The sequence below is a fragment of the Stenella coeruleoalba genome (genome assembly GCF_951394435.1).
Source record: "Stenella coeruleoalba genome assembly, chromosome: 7".
NCBI classification, from domain to species: Eukaryota; Metazoa; Chordata; class Mammalia; order Artiodactyla; family Delphinidae; genus Stenella; species Stenella coeruleoalba.
The window spans coordinates 91,060,681-91,080,379 of NC_137153.1; the positions used below are offsets into that span (position 1 = coordinate 91,060,681).

General features: G+C 36.0%; 1 protein-coding gene across 6 annotated transcripts in view; it reads left to right on the forward strand.

Moving 5' to 3' along the window:
• STX17 (syntaxin 17) overlaps positions 1 to 19,699 on the forward strand; it is an 85,283-nt gene that overhangs the window by 51,438 nt on the left and 14,146 nt on the right. For all 6 annotated transcript variants that reach the window (XM_079928016.1, XM_079928018.1, XM_079928017.1 and 3 more), the window contains exons 4-6: positions 1,783 to 2,008; positions 9,295 to 9,410; positions 9,489 to 9,539. In XM_079928016.1, the coding sequence (XP_079784142.1) occupies positions 1,783 to 2,008; positions 9,295 to 9,410; positions 9,489 to 9,539 (393 nt within the window). The remainder of the gene's footprint in view (positions 1 to 1,782; positions 2,009 to 9,294; positions 9,411 to 9,488; positions 9,540 to 19,699) is intronic.

Below are 19,699 nucleotides of genomic sequence, written 5' to 3' on the forward strand. Positions count from 1 at the left end.
TCAGAGTTAGCTTTAATTTTAGTAGAATACAATAGATACTTTAGATTGTATTAAGGTACCGTATAGCTAGGAATTATGGTTATAGTTTAATAGAAAGGTTGCTGGACTTGTAAGAATACCTGGGTTTTAACCTGAGTTTTGCTGCTAGATAATTAAGTAAATCCTGAACAAATTTTGTTTTGATTTCTCTATGTGTAATAATGTGGAATGTAATAATATGGACTACATCACCTCACTCAAAGTAGGCACTTGAAAAATTTAAGAAATCAGTACTTCTTGTTCTGTCTCCTGTACAGGATTTGCATTACTGTCTGTGAAAGTACATTAGGGGAAAAGAATTTAAAATATTATATGACTAGAGATCTATAATTTTAAATAAGCATCATATATAGATCATTCTTACAAGTTCTGTTTAATTGTAAAAGAAGAATTGGTTTTCATGTTTTTCAAAGTCTAGACCACTGAAAAAGATGAAAAGCTCCTCAGTTTATTTTATGAAGCTAGCACAAACTTAAACCTGTTAGAATAAGTTTAAACCTAGTGAAGATAGTATAGACACACACACTGTTCATGTGTGCATCCATGCACACACACACACACACACACACACACATTCACATACTCATACAGATGTACTAAAATTCCAAATAAAATATTAGCAAATTGAATCCCACAGTATATTAAAAAATTGTATATATTGACCAAGGAGGGTCTATCTTAGAAATATTAAAATGACCCTATACCATGAAATTTGCCCATAATTTATTATATCAACATTAGAGAAAAATTTATAAATTATGGCAATAGGTGATTTTTAACAGCAGAGAAGATCATTTCATAAAAATCTAGCAACTTCAGAGAGCAATTCAAAGTAAAACAACAGTGAGATAACATGTAGTACTGGCAGTATATGGGGAAATGGGAACTCAGACTTTAGTGGTAGTGTGAGTTGTTAAGCCTTTTGAGGAAGAACTGATAATAGCTACTGAAATAAAGATACATATTATCCTTTGAGTGAGTACTCTAACTTTGGGGAATCATTCCTACAAAATGTAGTATAATAGTATATGCTAGAACACTAATATATACTGTTACCATATATTAGGGTTTATAGTCTAGTACATTTGTTTCATAGTTTGTAATAACTAAAAACTGGAAACAATATGAATGACTTTAATCACTGGAGGAGTGATCGAATAAATTATATTACATCAGTACTATGGAATATGGTACAGTCATTGACCAGGAGGGATATCCATTATGATATTGTTAAGTTGGGGTGTGGAAGTTTGTCAATTGTAGATTATTGTGCATAATGTAATTTGTTTTTTATAAAAAGAAAAGCTGTATATGCTAATGTTTGTATGAGCAATAAGTATGTGAAAGGACTGAGTTAAGAGAAGTGGTAGGATTGGTGAAGTGGGGAAAACTAACACAACATTGTTAATCAGCTATACTCCAATATAAAATAAAAAGTCATTAACTTTTTCTTGATGTGTTTCTGCAGTGTTTCATTTGTTATGAAGAGCATTTGTTACCTTTGTAATAATCACATTTAATGAAGGAAAAAATGCTAAATAAATTCAGAGTATGAGGATGTGAGTTCTAAAGAAGCTGGATTTGGCCAGAGACGTGAAAAAACAGAAAAGTATTAATACATACTGTCTGTTGTAAAGAATACTTCTGATTTCCATTGAAAGCCATTATCACAAATTACCTCTGAAAATAAAGATATTTTATATTAAGAGATGGTGGCTTTAAAGATTTTTTTTTCTTTTACAGCAACTCCGCTCCAATATCCGAGAAATGGAGAAGCTTTGTTTGAAAGTCCAAAAGGATGACCTTGGACTTCTGAAGAGAATGATAGATCCTGTTAAAGAAGAAGCATCAGCAGCAACAGCAGAATTTCTTCAACTCCATCTGGAATCTGTAGAAGAGCTTAAGAAACAATTTAATGATGAAGAAACTTTATTACAGCCTTCTTTGACCAGATCCATGACTGTTGGTGGTAATGTACTAAGTCTTATTCTTGATCATAGTATAGTAATGCAGTTAATTAAGTTTACCTCCTTGTATTGATATTGCAGATTATATATAAATCTCCAGGGATCACCTTCTAGTCCAGTATGCTGAATTCTTGGACCCTGAGTGTGCTTGGAATTGCATATCCTACAAGTTTTACAGGGTAAAAAAATTGAGCCTATGCTGTATAGTGAGGAACTTAAAGGCTTCAAGTACCTATTTGTGCATATATTAAAAATAAATTTTAAAATATTTCCTAAGGAGAATGTCATCCTTGTCTGCAGAGTACTCCTCCCTCATCTCCAGGTGCCTAGGCAGGCATGCTTCTTTCTTAGGCATTCTGGTTTTCAGAGGGCATGTTAGATCTGTCTCCCAGAAAAGTCTGCATTGGGGGTCATGCCATTAACTTTTATGAAGTGATACTCTAAGAAAGAGGCCAATGAAACTGGTCATGATAACTCTTCTAAGGATGTAATTGATAATTGTTGATTGCATTGTATAATGTCTGTGTAAGGAACCCTGAAAAAAATTCTTTGTTTAATAGGTAGTAGTACTTCAAAGCGATTAATCCTTTTTTTTTTTTTTTTGCGGTACACGGGCCTCTCACAGTTGTGGCCTCTCCCGTTGCAGAGCACAGGCTCCGGACGCGCAGGCTCAGCGGCCATGGCTCATGGGCCCAGCCGCTCCGCGGCATGTGGAATCTTCCTGGACCGGGGCATGAACCCGTGTCCCCTGCATCGGCAGGTGGACTCCCAACCACTGTGCCACCAGGGAAGCCCCAATTAATCTTTTTTATTCTTCTGGGTATTGAATGGCATCACTAATAAGATTTCTCTACTTGTTTACTGGAATACTTAAATCTAAATTTTTTAATTTGCAAAAGCCCAAATTTTGAACTTTCCTGGCTTTGTTTTATAATTGCTGTCCTTGTATTTCCATTTTTGTTTTAGAGTTTCTCTTTTTAATTTATGCCATCTTATTACAGTTTATATATGTTATAAGCCACCTTAAAACTTTATGGAAAGGGTGTGGTATAAATAAATTACAAATTAGAATACAATCTGAGAGATGCTACAGCTGACCTGTTTTCCTCTTTTTATTTACCTAGGAGTTAGGAGGTTCCTGTATCACTCCCTGTCTCCAAAACCAGATTATTTTTAACACTGTATTTTCAGTGCTAATGATCCAGTTTTACAGGGAAATTTTTTTTAAAAATAGAAGAAACATTTAGGCCATCATCCAGAGTTTCTGGGTAATCTTGCTTTTATTGCCTCCTTAGTACCTAAGCACATAATACATAGTACTTGGCACATAGTGGATTATTAATAAATGTTTTAGAAATCTGAATGAATAAACATCTTTTTAGAGACAATTTTATAATTTCAGATGTGCTCTAATCACTTCACTCTGTCGATAACCGCTACCTAGCAACACTGCCTAAAGTGTTGTTCTGGGGAGAAGGAAATGTTAGCACTCAACCTTGGTCGAAGAGTGTTTGGGAAGAATGCTTTTTGATAGTTTGTAGTTACTGTTTACATCATCTTGTTCATATGTAATTATCACCTCCATAATGATGCAGCTGAATGTTGTTCTTACCATGTAGTGCAAACCTATACTTTATGTTTGTGTATAGAGAAACTGGGCCTTATAAGTTCCCTGAGATTAAGGAGTCATCTACCAGACATTGTGACAGTTGTGATGACAGTAATAAAACTGATAATGTTGGATTTTCTTGTAAGAGTCACTGGCATCAGTCTCTTTTGCTATTTAGGTTTTTTGTTGTTGTTGTTTTGTTTTTTCGGTTTTTTTGCGGTAAGCGGGCCTCTCACTGTTGTGGCCTCTCCCGTTGTGGAGCACAGGCTCTGGACGCACAGGCTCAGCGGCCATGGCTCACGGGTCTAGCCGCTCCGCGGCATGTGGGATCTTCCCAGACCGGGGCACGAGTCCGCGTCCCCTGCATCTGCAGTCGGACTCTCAACCACTGCGCCACCAGGGAAGCCCTGCTATTTAGTTTTGAATCGCTATCACCAGCAATTCCTTAGCAAACAAAACTTTTGAGTTCTATTTAAGTATTCTAGCTTTAATTTGCATTTTAGTATTGCATTGTTTGTGTTCCTACCAGTAGGATTGTTTGGGCTCAACAAGTTTGGGTTTATATGTCATCAGAGGAATTGGGTCATTATTAGAAAAAGGTAGTTTACCCAGTTTGCTGGCAATTAACTTTCTCTGTAGGGAGCTGACTGGTGTTAAAAAAAAAATGTTGGCAAAATTTGAGGAAGCATGTGTACGGAGGAAGTGAAGAAGATTGGGGCAGAGCCAGAGGATAAGGGAGAAGAAATAGGTGAAATTTGTTTTCCAACTCTGTTGGTTCTCAAACTTCTCAATTCATGGAATACCAAATTAGCTAAAGAACTAATCACTTGCCACTGAGAGAAACTACAAAATTAACTCTCTGCATCTAGTGCTGATTTAATTGAAACAGTCATTCTATTTATAAAATCAGATACCTAAATTATACCTAAAACAGTGTGTATAGTTTCAAATTCTGAACTGTCTGCTGGTCAGATTGTGCTTTGACTTTGAATCCATTGCCAACATTAGCAGTTAAAATTAACTGTCTCACCCAATGCCTGAGTATTTCACCAAATGTGAAGTTTCTACTAGGTTGTGTTAAATCCATAAATATTATTAACAAGTAATTGAGAGGGTGGGAAAGAAGAATAACGAAAAGAGAGCAACTAATACATAAGACTTTAATAGTGGGGTAAGAACTGGGTTTGCTCCATGTGTGGTCTTCTTCTAGCTGTAGACTCTTTTCTGTCATTCTACATGTTTTTATACTGTGCTCTCTGTTTTTTTCTTATTTTTGCTTTAGGTACTCATAATAGTAATGACAGCCTATACAGAAAATATATGTTTGATTTGCACAGAAATTAATGCCTTAAAATACTTTTTCCTTTAAAAATTCAATCTGATTATAAATAAATTGGTTGGAAACATCAAGATTCAGGAGCAATGTTGCCACATTTCCATGACTGAGATCAAAATACAAAAATAGTTTTTCATTTACAGATAGAAATAACAAGTAGAATAGAATGTTTTATGTTCTCTGGAGAATGAAAGAAGCTTATTAAGTTTAGGGGGAAGCTGTGATGATTTTGCTGTTTCTTTTGTCCAGATTCTGAGAGTTCCTAAAGCAAATCTTCTCTTTCGATCTTGCCTGATCTGAGAAACTCCCTTCTTTCTCTCCTGTGTGTCTAGTTCATTTTTAGCATATTGCCTCCCACCAAGAGAAGTGATGAGCCTACACATTTGTTTTGTATTTAGAAAGGTGTATCAAGGCATACAGAGCAAACCAGTGCTTCTCTCTATCTTTCTTTCTTACTCCCCATCCAGCACACACACTTCATCAGTGCAATAGAAACAGAATCTTATTACATTTTAAACAAATATTCACAAAAGGAAAGAATCCAACCTTAAAACTGCTGGGAACTTCAGACCAGCATATTGAATTTAATGAAATATTAGATATTATCACAGTACATATATACACTTGTATTGAACAGTTTTGTAAATCACGTAGATGCTTTTGTATATTATTCAGAAGGTGTGTTTTGTATTGGTTTTAATATTCTTAAAAATTCTCCTCTGCAGCTTAGTTAAGCCATGACTTAGAAGTCATCTTATTTCAATGGGTAGGTTTATGTAGATGATCAGTAAAATAATGTCACTATGTTAAAGCTGTTAGAACATGAAAGAATTCAGGAAATGCTTTTGAATTAACTTAGATTTATAATGGAACTTTTTCTAATGTAGTAAAATTTAGTAGAAATTCCTTAAATATGTCTTACAATTCTTACTAGAGTCATTGCCCTTCGTGATGTATGGAGAAAGGTGGGGGGGGCAGAGAGAGAATATGTTTAGACACAGAGAGAAAGGAGGAGTCTTATGTCCATGTTATTAAGCTTATTTTTCACATGAATTAAAAATATCTTAATGTTTATTTGAGTTTATAGTCAATAATATTTTATAAATAGAATTTGAAAAACACTGGTGAGTGATACGTATAGTCCACGTGCCCTTTACACTTGCAGTTGTTTGCAAGTGGATGGAACTGAGATTGTTATGTCCTGTAAAACAATAGCAATTTTGACTTCTGTGGACAGGATAAGAACTCTTTAGCCATCTTTCCTGCAGCTATAATCTATCTCTGTGTTTTGCCTCATCATGTCTGTAGCAACTTGTAAAAGTTCAAAGTCAATGGATGATCACTGAGATATAGTGATTTTTAATACAAGCTGGAATAAATGAATTACGGAAGTTGTAGAAATTAAAAGATTCCTTTCTCTATTGTTAGTCACGCCTCGAATTGATTAGTGATGTTCTGAGTTGTAAGTTTACAGCAGGATTTTCCATGGAAGAGAACAGATTTCTTTGTTCTAAGACTCCATTTGAACTAAGATGCATACGCAGTTTGGTTTCAAGTGAAACATAAATGACTTAAACATTTTTTATTTTTTCACTGAGGGAAATCTTTTGTGTTTGCTTCAAATGTCAAACATTTCCCATCCCTTCATTTTTTAGGTCAAGAATTTATGTAATCATGATAATAATAATTATTTTGTTATACATCCTGGCATATTTCATTGGAATCTTCTCTAACAGAACGAAGATTATGCCTTAAAAAAAATCTTTTGAGTGTTGTTATGTTTATAAAGTTCTGCTTTACATTTGATCTGTTAATGATAACAGTTATCATTATTCATCATCCTATTAAAGAAGTTGGGAGCTCTTATTACAAAAGCAATATTAAGTAGAAGAAAGATCTTAGAGTAATTAATTACTTTGAGAAGTATTTTTATGTGATAACTTAAGACAGGGTAAATAACTCTTTTAAGCATTTGTAAAAATCAGAGCTTTTAAAATGTTGGATATTTGCTATATATTGTAATGTAAAACATATTTTGTATTTGAAGTTTTTGCTCTTCCTTTAAGGTAGGGAAATGTACTCATTTCAGTGAAGATTCAAAATTAAAAGAACACTGTCAATTCTAATAAGCCTACAAATTAACTTTTAATCAACTGACTGTGCCCTTCCTAAACAATTCAGATGGGTTTTTTTCCTCAAGAGGTAAAACATTCTCAAATTTTGAAAGTAAAATAGTAATGCAGTTTTATAAAATACCACTTTTATATTGTATGTCTTTTACTTTGTGCTTTGGCAAGACCAGACTGCTGATTTTATATTAAGCTATATTGGTTGTTGTTTTTTTTTTGAGGACCTTTTTCATGCTGGTCTCTCCACCTAGAATTTATATTCCTATCTTCTTAGGCTAGTAGGAAAGATCACCTTTTTTAGTTTGGTGCACACCACACCAAACTAGGTCAGATGCCACCCCCAGCTTGAAACTCCCATAAATACTATATGTATCTATATTTAGCTAGATATCAGTGCACTCTCTTATTGTTTTAGGATTGTCTCTTTGTATGTCTTCTCTGCTAGAATATAAGTTCCTTGAGAGCAGATACTTTGTATTCACTTTTTTTTATCCCTGATACTCAACACAATACATAATGGGTGCTCAGAAAATATTAAAGTGGTAGGTGTTTTGAGCTTGCAGTAAGGAAGACAAAGGGAAGTAGACCTTCACATCTCTTCTTTCCATTTCCACCGCCACTATCCTAGAGCACACCATCATCATTTTGCACCAGACACATTGAAAAGCCTCCCAACTGGTTTTTCACTCTTTAAGTTTTCACCTTTCAACTCCATCCTTAATCTGTTGTTCACACTACAGCTGTGGTTACCTTTCTAAATCTGAAATCTGATTATGGCACCCTCAGCTTCCCGTCTCCCACTCCTTTTAAAAGTTCCAGATTGATCTTAAGAGAAAGACAAAACTCTTTAATATAGTTTACAATGCCATAAATGATGTCATCTTAGATTTCCAGCCTCAACCTTTGCTTTCTCTTGTCATAGTCTATGCTTCAGTTATACTGACTCCTTTCAGTTCCCAAACTTATGCAAATATTATTCTCCCTGGCCTGAATACTTTCTCCTTCCCCCTCTACCCTTGCCCCAGTTCAGCTATATAATTTCTGTTCATCCTCAGGCTTCAGCTTCAGAACCTTCTCAGACCACTCTTCCTCCACAAGTCTAGGTTAAATACCTTTCTTTGGTGCTCACATAGCATTCCATGCTTACCCATATCATAGTTCTTATCAGACTATAGTGAGCTTGCCTGTTAACATGTCTATATCACACATTATATAGTAAGTTCCATTAACAATAGTGGCAGTAGCAGTGACAGTAATAGTAACTATTAACCACTTGTTCTTAATAGATAAGCCAGCCACAGTGCAAAATAAATACCACCTCATTTTACAAATGAGGAAAATCAGTCAAAGAGGTGAAATACCTTCCCAAGTCAAAGAGCTAGTAAATAGCCAAACTAGGATTCTAACCCAGATCGTTCTGACTAGGCCCATACCCCTAACCACTATGACTTGGAACTGTTTTGTGATTTACCTTAGCACACTGATTGGCATATAGTAGGCATTTTATAAATATCAGTTTAATGAATGGATTGGTAAAACCAATAGAAGGAAATAAGAAAGACTTGAAAGTGGAGTTTGGCATATAAATTAATTCATCTTTATAACAGTGTTTAATGAGGAAAGCCTTAATGGGTTGATGACTTTTTGAAATCCAGAAATGACATAGAAGCAGTGGAGGCATGGGCCAGAAAAATTACTCTGAGGAGAAGGGTGGCAATATGTACAAAAAGATACATATGGTAAGAGATGTTAGTTTGATGACAAATTTATTGTTACCAAAAATGACTGATTTTCATTGCTAAAAATACATCACTTCCCTACTTTTAAAATCTTGTGAATCTGATGTTTATTGCTAAACTAGCCAAAGAAATGTTAATGATTTAGCAATGAAAAGTGTTAAACATATCTACTGGGTATCTCTTCATAGAACATTGGCCAAATAGAATAGTTCTACTTTGTGCTACTTCCACATCTAGCCCTAGTTATTCAGATTGGGTAAGTTGTATCTGTAGCAATTTTTTTAGATGACTTTGTAGAATAATTAAAGAAAAAATATTTGTTAAGTAACTTGCCCATAGATATATAATCAATTTACTTTTAGCCTGAATTCTGTTAGTAAGCATTTCACATGGTAGTTGTTTTATGGAATTGATTCATTCTACCGTCTTTCTAACAAAGCAGATAAACTCTAAACATGAGGCTATGTTCATCCAGGAACATTTCACACTGCTGAAGATGAAGCTGATCCTCAGAGTATGACTCAGATATATGTGTTGCCTGAAATTCCTCGAGATCAAAATGCTGCAGAATCATGGGAAACCTTAGAAGCGGTATGTTAAAAATGATTTTCCTTTTGGTAGCTGTGAGGCATGAAAGTAAGTAACTTCCTCTTTCTCTTTCTTTTTAAGGACTTAATTGAACTTAGCCAACTGGTCACTGATTTCTCTCTCCTAGTGAATGTAAGTATATAACTGTTTTTGGCTCAGAGATGTTAGATTAATAGGATAAGAGACTTTTATCAATCACTAGGCTTCTGAGCAGAATTTTAATAGAATTTACAATTTTTTAAAAATTAAGGATCTTTATTCTTTTTTTTTAAATTCATTAATTTTTTATTTTTGGCTGCGTTGGGTCTTCGTTGCTGCGCGCGGGCTTTCTCTAGTTGCAGCGACCGGGGGCTGCTCTTCATTGCGGTGCGCAGGCTTCTCATTGCAGTGGCTTCTCTTGTTGCAGACCATGGGCTCTAGGCACGCGGGCTTCAGCAGTTGTGGCACGTGGGCTCAGTAGTTGTGGTGCATGGACTTAGTTGCTCTGCAGCATGTGGGATCTTCCCAGACCAGGGCTCGAACCCATGTCCCCTGCATTGGCAGATTCTTAACCACTGTGCCACCAGGGAAGTCCCGAATTTACAGTTTTTAAGACTGGTATTGAGCCATGGACAGAAGTCTAACTGTCCTCAAATCCCAGTTCAATTTAAAAAAAAAATTATTAAGCACTTTTTACACAAAATGTACTTGGTATTGGGGTTCTGACAAGGTTGGATATAGAAATAAATGAAGCCTGCTGTCTGCCTTTAAGGATTTACAGTGGGTGGCCATAAGCTTGGACTCACCCAAAACTGAAATTTCAAGCATTATTGTTAAATGCAAAAATAAGGTGTGAAAAGAAGTATTATTGGCTCCAAGGAGAATTGTTTAATTCCAAGGGAGGGAGCCAGGGATTGTGACATAGAAGCATTAAGGATAGTGTCACAAGATAGGTAGCATTTGCTTGAGCCTTGGAAAATGAGTAAAATTTCCACAGGAGGGAATGAGGGGGTGCATTTGAAGACATCTAAACAAAAACATGGAGTAAAGAAGGGTATAGCCTTTCAGGAATGACAAGAACTACAGTGTAACCAAAGCATAAGATACCATGGGCAAACTAAGCAAGGAGATTGAGATGCCATTGAAGGCCATACCAAAGAATTTGAACTTTACTTTGTAGGTATCAAGGAGCCAGTAGATTTTTGAGCAGATTAGAGTGATGTGATAGCCTCTGCTTCAGAAAGGTCACTGTTAGCAGTGTGAATAATAGCCCTAGGGAGGAGGAGATTATAGGTGGAAGGACCTTAGGAATCAATTGCAGGAGTTTAACTGAGAGCATGGCAATACAAGTATAAAGATAAAAGACAGCTGAGAGGTATTTCTGGGGTAGACTTAGTAGGAATTGGAGGAAGATGGAAGAGTCAAAGAAAATAAACATTAAGGCTTTATTCTGCGTAACCGGGTAGCCAGTGATACTATTAACATAGACTAGGGAACATAAAGTAGATTTGGTGGGAAAGATAGAACAGATTTTGTCATTATTTTTATAAGTTATTCTTATTTTTCCTTCCCAGGAATTGTGGGAAGGGGTGTGTGTGTGTGTGTGTGTGTGTGTGTGTGTGTGTGTATACGTATGTATATACAGGTGCAAGTCTGTTTCTGCGTATGCTTCTGTCTGGGTTTAGTTCATTGTTCTTGATCAAACCATGATTTAGGGGTTGTACATCTTTGAGTTATGGTTTCCCTGACATCTGGCTTTAAATTAGAAGAAGTTCCTAGATCACACAATCTCAGAATTGTCCTTTTGGAAAGGACTTAGGAGGCCTACTAATCTAATCCTTCTACTCTTGCACCAACTTCTCAAATAGATGATCTTTTGCCTATTTTTGAACAATAACAGTGCAGGGATACAACCATTCCATTTGGAGTCTCTAACTCTTAGAAGTTTTTTCTTATGTAAAGTAAACTCTACCCTTAATAACTTTCCTCTAGTACTTTTGCCCTCTGGAGCCATATTCTGAAAAAGTTTGGTCTTTTTACCATACAAAAGTTTTTCACCACAGCCAACATAATACTCAGCGGTGAAAAGCTGAAAGCCTTCCCACTAAAATCTGGAATAAGACAAGGATGCCCAGACAAGACAAAAATAAAACATATCCAAATTGGAAGAGAAGAGGTAAAATTGTCAGTGTATGCAGATGACATGATACTATGTCGATGGGCATTTAGGTTGCTTCCATGTCTTGGCTATTGTAAATAGTGCTGCTATGAACATTGGGGTGAATGTGTCTTTTCACATTACAGTTTTCTTCAGATATATGCAGAGGTGTGGGATTGCTGGATCATATGGCAACTGTTTTCAGTTTTTTGAGGAACTTCCATGCTGTTTTCTAGAGTGGCTGTACCAATTTACATTCCCACCAGCAGTATAGGAGCGTTCCCTTTTCTACACCCTCTACAGTATTTGATATTTGTAGACCTTTTAATGATGATCATTCTGACCGGTGGTAGGTGGTACCCCTTTGTAGTTTTGATTTGCATTTCTCTAATAGCGATATTGAGCATCTTTTCTTGTGCCTATTGACCATCTGCATGTCTTCTTTGGAGAAATGTGTTTAGGTCATCTGCCCATTTTTGGATTGGATTGTTTGTTTTTTTGTTATTGAGTTGTATGAGCTGTTTTATATTTTGGAAATTAATCCCTTGTTGCATTGTTTGCAAATACTTTCTCCCAATCCATAGGTTGTATTTTCATTTTTATTTATGGTTTCCTTTGCTGTGCAAAAGCTTATAAGTTTGATTAGGTCTTGTTTGTTTATTTTTGCTTTTATTTCAATTGCCTTAGGATACTGACCTAGAAAGAAAACTTTGCCACAGTTTATGTCAGAGAATATTTTGTCTGTGTTCTCTTATAGGAGTTTTCGGGGGTCAGTCTTGCATTTAAGTCTTTAAGCCATTTTGAGTTTATTTTTGTGTATGGTGAGAGGATGTGTTCTAACTTCATTGATTTACATGCAGCTGCCCAACTTTCCCAGCACCACTTGCTGAAGAAACTGTCTTTTTCCCATTGTATAGTCTTGCCTCCTTTGTCGAAGATTTGACTGTAGGTGTGTGGGTTTATTTCGGGGCTCTCTTTTCTGTTGCATTGATCCATATGTCTTTTTTTTTTGTGCCAGTACCACACTGTTTTGATTACTGTAGCTTTGTAGTATTGTCTGAAGTCTGGGAAGGTTATGCCTCCTGCTTTGTTCTTTTTCTTCAGGATTGCTTTGGCAATTCTGGGTCTTTTACGATTCCATATAAATTTCAGGATTATTCGTTGTAGGTCTGTGAAAAATGTCATGGGTAATCTGATAAGGATAATATTAAATCTGTAAATTGCCTTGGGTATATGGCCATTTTAACAATATGAATTTCTCCAATTGAAGAACATGGGATATCTTTACATTTCTTTGCATCAACTTCAGTTTCCTTTATCAGTGTTTTATAGTTCTCAGCTTTCAATTATTTCACCTCCTTGGTCAGGTTTATTCCTAAGTTTTTTTTGTTGTTGTTGATGTGATTTTAAAAGGGATTGTTTTTTTACTTTCTCTTTCTGATATTTCATTGTTAGTGTAAAGAAATGCAACAGATTTCTGTATGCTAATCTTGTATCCTGCTACCTTGGTGAATTCATTTATCATTTCTAGTAGTTTTTTTATGGAGTCATTAGGGTTTTCTCTATACTACTCAGCCACAAAAAAGAATGAAATAATGCCATTTGCAGCAACATGAATGAACCTAGAGATTTTCATACTAAGTGAAGTAAGTCAGAAAGAGAAAGATACCATATGATATCACTTATATGTGGAATCTAAAATATGACACAAATGAACTTATTTACGAAACAGAAACAGACTCACAGACATAGAGAACAGACTTGTGGTTGCCAAGGCGGAAGTGGGGCTAGGGAGGGATGGATTGGGAATTCGGAATTAGCAGATGCAAATTATTATATATAGAAGGGATAAACAACAAGGTCCTATTGAATATAGTTCCCTGTATAGCACAGGGAACTATGTTCAATATCCTGTAATAAACCATAATGGAGAGGGAAAAAAAACAAAAAGTTTTTCACTTCTTTGAGATCAACATTATCCTTCCTAACCCTACCACACCTCAGCATATTTTCTTCTCTTAAGAACTCTTGATTCTCTAATGTGTTCTTTCTAGAATATGATTTCTCAGCTTTTCAGTACTAGCGACTTACTCTGCTTGTTTTCTAGTTTGTGGATTTTTTTCTTGGAATGTAATGCCTAAAATTGAGTACAGTAAATTGTTAAAAGCATTTTCCTTTTTTAAATGCTTCTAAATCAGAAGCAGCAAAACGTTTGAAATTTCTGAATTAGGTATCTGTATAGTGTGTTAATATATTTGCATATAAAAGGGAATAATACAATATAAATCCCAAAATATTTGTTGTTTTTACAATCAAGATTTATTCAATAATTGTAACTCATAATCTGATCTAATGCAGTTTGTAAAATCTGTACATAGTTTGTAAAATCTGTGTGGTTACACGAATATTTACATTGCCAAAAGTCATCGATATGTACATGATAACATGGATAAGTTACAGTGTATGTAAATTATACCTCAAAGTTGATATAAAAAACAAACTAAACATGTACAAAGTTCTTCTCATTCAAAAGGAATACATTTCTCTTCCAATGGAATAGGCACATGAAAGGGGAATTAAGGGTTTGTGGCCATTTAACAAGTTGTATTTCTGATTACATTATGTAAGCAGCTCCTAGCCCCTAATCTGAGGAAGATTTGTGCAGGAAAACTTTGGGTATAGCCATGGCTGTAAACAAATGTCCTATTTATAATAGTCTGTGTAAGGACATGAGACAGAATGCTATTAGGCAAAAGCTCAAGGGAGAACCCCTGATTACTGTTCCCAGGGTGAGTGAGTTCTCATGACCACATTGTCAAGCACTCAACAGAAACTCCATTTAGACACCATATGATTTGGGAACGTAACAAGAGTGACCACATCCTCTCATTATCATCACATGGTCATGATAGTATCTAGGCTAATTAACCATGTATTTATGGAGTGCTTTCTATGTGCATAACACTGTGCCAAACTCAATGAAGAATAGAGAATAGTATAAAAAAAGAACCTATAGTTTAGTCAAGATAGTTACACAACATTGTGAATGTACTTAATGCCACTGAATTGTACACTTAAAAATTGTTAATTTTATATATATTTTTACCACAATAAAAAAGTACTTGCAAAGCCATTGAGAGATCCACATGTGGTCCAATACATGTTAATAAATTAATATCTACTAGGCACCCTGCTTTTTTCTTCAACCTTATTGCTCAAGTGTCCTCTTCTGTTCCTGTAACTGTGGAACCAACCCTATTTCTAGTCAAGGGGAATTAGAAGAACTCTGGGCCATTCGCTCAACAGCACATCACCACTGCTACTAGTCCAGTTTTGTCTCTACCTTTTGTCTTATTCCTTATGGCTCTTATAATCAAGTTTTAGTCCCAATGCATAAAACTGGGTTGTAATAGATTAGATCAGATTCCTCCATTTATTACCAATGCGACCTTGAGGATGTTAACAACACTAGCTTTGTAAATTGGTGGGAAGACTCCATGAGATATTTTCTACTATTTCCCACTCCCTTCCCTACCACACTGACCCACTGCATTCCTTCTTTTGTCCCTCCCTTATTAGATTCCCTCTTTGCTTGGTATTCTGCTTTGCCACCACTAATACCTTTAGACATTTTAGTGCTATGGTTCCTATAGTCCCTTTCCTATTACTAAAATCTCCTAATGTCAACACCATACTTACCTACTCTGTTTATTGCCTACTGTAGGACAGTATACTCTGCCTGTATCTCATAGTGTTTGTTTCTGGGCTTTTCTTTGTATATGATTGCATGTTAATTAAGGCATATAGATTATGTATCTTTGGAGTTCAGAACCAAGATAGCTCACTTGGTTGGGATCTAAGACTAAAGCTGGCCTTGAAAGCTGGCTGGAATTTAGAGAGTGAAGAATAAAGGAGCATACCTGGAATTTTGGCATTAGCTTCTTAAACCTGTAGCTTTCCAAGCACACTGATTAAACTGTACAACTACCAGCAAGGGAAAAACAATTCTTCATTAGTTTTGACTTCAAATGCCTAAATTGCATTCTACTTGACAAATATTAATAAATCACATTTTTTCAGACTCTTAGGTGCTCCTATAACTACTTATTAAGATTCTGTTATTTTTTTCAGGCAGACAAGGAAACCTAATTCAGTGTTTCTTAAAATCCATAGACATATTCTTAGAGTATTTCGAGAATTGTTTTCCTTTAAAAAGGGAAAAGTCTATACATTACTCTAGTTTGAGAAAGCTACAGAGTCTCTCATAAATGGTTTTAACTCATTGTTAAAGGGATGTTGAGAGCATATATGAGGTGCCAAATGTTAAAAAGGAAGTTTAATGGTTGTCAGATTTGGGAGGCCTAGGAGATGAAAGCAAACATAAGCAAATCAGAAGCAAAAAGGGACGGCTGGTAGATAGTGGTGTGTAGGCTTCTGAGCTGCCACTGTTGTTAGGACCTTGGTGTGCTGTACCAGGATAAAGTTATGTATGTATGGTTTGGCCCAGCATAAAGAGCCAAGGTCATAGTGGACAAGTGGTGACCAGATTCAGCTCTGAATGGAGTCTAGTTTGGCATTCTATGGACAGTGATAGACAACTCTGACACCAATTTGCTGCCTAGCTATAATTGTCTAACTATATCACTGAGTCCTCCTTACTCAAGGAATAGAATTTGAAAATATGGGCAAAATTTGAGATTCAAATCAAGCAAAATAGGGGAAGAAGAAAGTATAAAAAGAAAGAGGGCCAACTGTTTGTTGATCCCAGGAGAGGGGCTGGTCTGTGCTTTGCTTTACCTCCATGCCATTATTTAAGCAAGCTTCCTGATATCAGTAAATATGTCTTTACAGGTGTGGACTGCTGTCCAGGGTGAGATAGGCTTTATCAAGTACTGGTGATTGCGGTGATGGGGAATATTACAGTTCAAATAATCAGTGATCTCAGGCTTCATTTTGTTTTGTGGTCCTTTCTCCAATTATTCCAAAGGATTTTAGTGAAAAAAAATTTTTTTTTAATTGGAGTATAATTGCTTTACAATGTTGTGTTAGTTTCTGCTGTACAATGAAGTGAATCAGCTATATGTATACCTATATTCCCTTCCTCTTGGACCTCCCTCCAACCCACCCTCACCCCCCCCCACCATCCCACACGTCTAGGTCGTCACAGAGCACCAAGCTGAGCTTCCTGTGCATTATAGCATGTTCCCATTAGCTATCTATTTTATGCATAGTAGTGTATATATGTCAATCCTAATCTCCCAATTCGTCCCACCGTCTCCTTCCCCACCTGTGTCCATGTGTCCATTCTCTGTGTCTGCATCTCTATTCCTGCCTTGCATATAGGTTCATCTGTATACCATTTTTCTAGCTTTCACATATATGCGTTAATATACGATATTTGTTTTTTTGGCTTACTTCACTCTGTATGACAGACTCTAGGTCCATTCACATCTCTACAAATGACCCAATTTCGTTCCTTTTTATGGCTGAGTAATATTCCATTGTATATGTGTACCATATCTTCTTTATCCATTCATCTGTCATTGGACATTTAGGTTGTTTCCATGTTCTGGCTATTGTAAATAGTGCTACAATGAACACTGGGGCACATGTGTCCTTTTGAATTATGGTTCTCTTAGGTTATATGCCCAGTAGTGGGATTGCTGGGTCATATGGTAGTGCTATTTTTAGTTTTTTAAGGAACCTCCATACTGTTCTCCATAGTGGCTGTATCAATTTACATTCCCACCAACAGTGCAAAAGGGTTTCCTTTTCTCCACACCCTCTCCAGCATTTATTGTTTGTAGATCTTTTGATGATGGCCATTCTGACTGCTGTGAGGTGATACTTCATTGTAGTTTTGATTTGAATTTCTCTAATAATTAGTGATGTTGAGCATCTGTATATCTTCTTTGGTGAAAAGTCCGTTTAGGTCTTCTGCCCATTTTTTAATTGGGTTGTTTGTTTTTTTGATATTGAGCTCCATGAGCTGTTTGTATATTTTGGAGATTAATCCTTTGTCAGTTGCTTCGTTTGCAAATATTTTCTCCCATTCTGAGGGTTGTCTTTTTGTCTTGTTTATGGTTTCCTTTGCTGTGCAAAAGCTTTGAAGTTTCATTAGGTCCCATTTGTTTATTTTTGTTTTTATTTTCGTTACTCTAAGAGGTGGGTCAAAAAAGATCTTGTTGTTGTTTTTGTCAGTGTTTCCTATGTTTTCTTCTAAGAGTTTTATAGTGTCCAGTCTTATATTTAGGTCTTTAATACATTTTGAGTTTATTTTTGTGTATGGTGTTAGGTAGTGTTCTAATTTCATTCTTTCACATGTATCTGTCCAGTTTTCCCAACACCACTTATGGAAGAGGCTGTCTTTTCTCCATTTTTTGTTCTTGTCTCCTTTGTCATAAATTAGGTGCCCATATGTGTGGGGGTTTATCTCTGGGCTTTCTATCCTGTACCATTGATCTGTATTTCTGTTTTTGTGCCAGTACCATACTAACTTGATTATTGCTGCTTCATAGTATAGTTTGAAGTCAGGGAGCCTGATTCCTCCAGCTCCATTTTTCTTTCTCAAGATTGCTTTGGCTATTTGGCATTCTCAAGAATGACATTGGTAATTTGATAGGGATTGCACTGAGTATGTAGATTGCTTTGGGTAGTATAGTCATTTTCATGATATTGATTCTTCCAATACAAGAACATGGTATATTTCTTCATCTGTTTATGTCATCTTTGATTTCTTTCATCAGTGTTTTTTGTGTGGTTTTTTTGCGGTACACGGGCCTCTCACTGTTGTGGCCTCTCCCGTTGTGGAGCACAGGCCCTGGACGCGCAGGCTCAGCGGCCATGGCTCACGGGCCCAGCTGCTCCGCAGCATGTGGGATCTTTCCGGACCAGGGCACGAACCTGTGTCCCCTGCATCGGCAGGCAGACTCTCAACCACTGTGCCACCAGGGAAGCCCCTCATCAGTGTTTTATAGTTTTCTGAATACAGGTCTTTTTCCTCCTTAGGTAGGTTTGTTCCTAGGTATTTTATTTTTTTATTGCAATGGTAAATTGGATTGTTTCCTTAATTTCTCTTTCTGATTTTTCATTGTTGGTGTATAGGAATGCAAGAGATTTCTGTGCATTAATTTTGTATCCTGCAACCTTACCAAATTCATTGATTAGTTCTGGTAGTTTTCTGGTGGCATCTTTTGGATTTTCTATGTATAGTATCATGTCATCTGCAAACAGTGACAGTTTTACTTCTTCTTTTCCAATTGGTATTCCTTTTATTTCTTTTTCTTCTCTGAGTGCCTTGGCTAGGACTTCGAAAACTATGTTGAATAAGAGTGGCGAGAGTGACATCCTTGTCTTGTTCCTGAGCTTAGTGGAAATGCTTTCAGTTTTTCACGATTGAGAATGATGTTTGCTGTGTGTTTGTCATACATGGCCTATATTATGTTGAGGTAGGTTACCTCTATGCCCATTTTGTGGAGAGTTTTTAACATAAATCAGTGTTGAGTTTTGTCAAAAGCTTTTTCTGCATCTATTGAGATGATCACATGTTTTTTTTCCCTTAATTTGTTAATATGGTGTATCATATTGATTGATTTGCATATATTGAAAAATCCTTGCATTCCTGGGATAAACCCCACTTGATCATGGTGTATGATTCTTTTAATGTGTTGTTGGATTCTGTTTGCTAGTATTTTGTTGAGGATTTTTGCATCTATGTTCATCAGTGATAGTGGTCTGTAATTTTCTTTTTTGGGGATATCTTTGTCTGGTTTTGGTATCAGGGTGATGGTGGCCTCATAGAACGAATTTGGGAGTGTTCCTCCCTCTGCAATTTTTTGGAAGAGTTTGAGAAGGATGAGTGTTAGCTCTTCTCTAAATGTTTGATAGAATTCACCTGTGAAGCCATCTGGTCCTGGGCTTTGTTTGTTGGAAGATTTAATAACAGTTTCAATTTCATTACTTGTGATTGGTCTGTTTATATTTTCTAATTCTTCCTGGTTCAGTGTTAGAAAATTGTACCTTTTCAAGAATTTGTCCATTTCTTCAAGGTTGTCCATTTTATTGTCATATAGTTGTTTGTAGTAGTCTCTTATAATCCTTTGTATTTCTGCATTGTCTGTGATTTCTCCTTTTTCATTTATAATTTTATTGATTT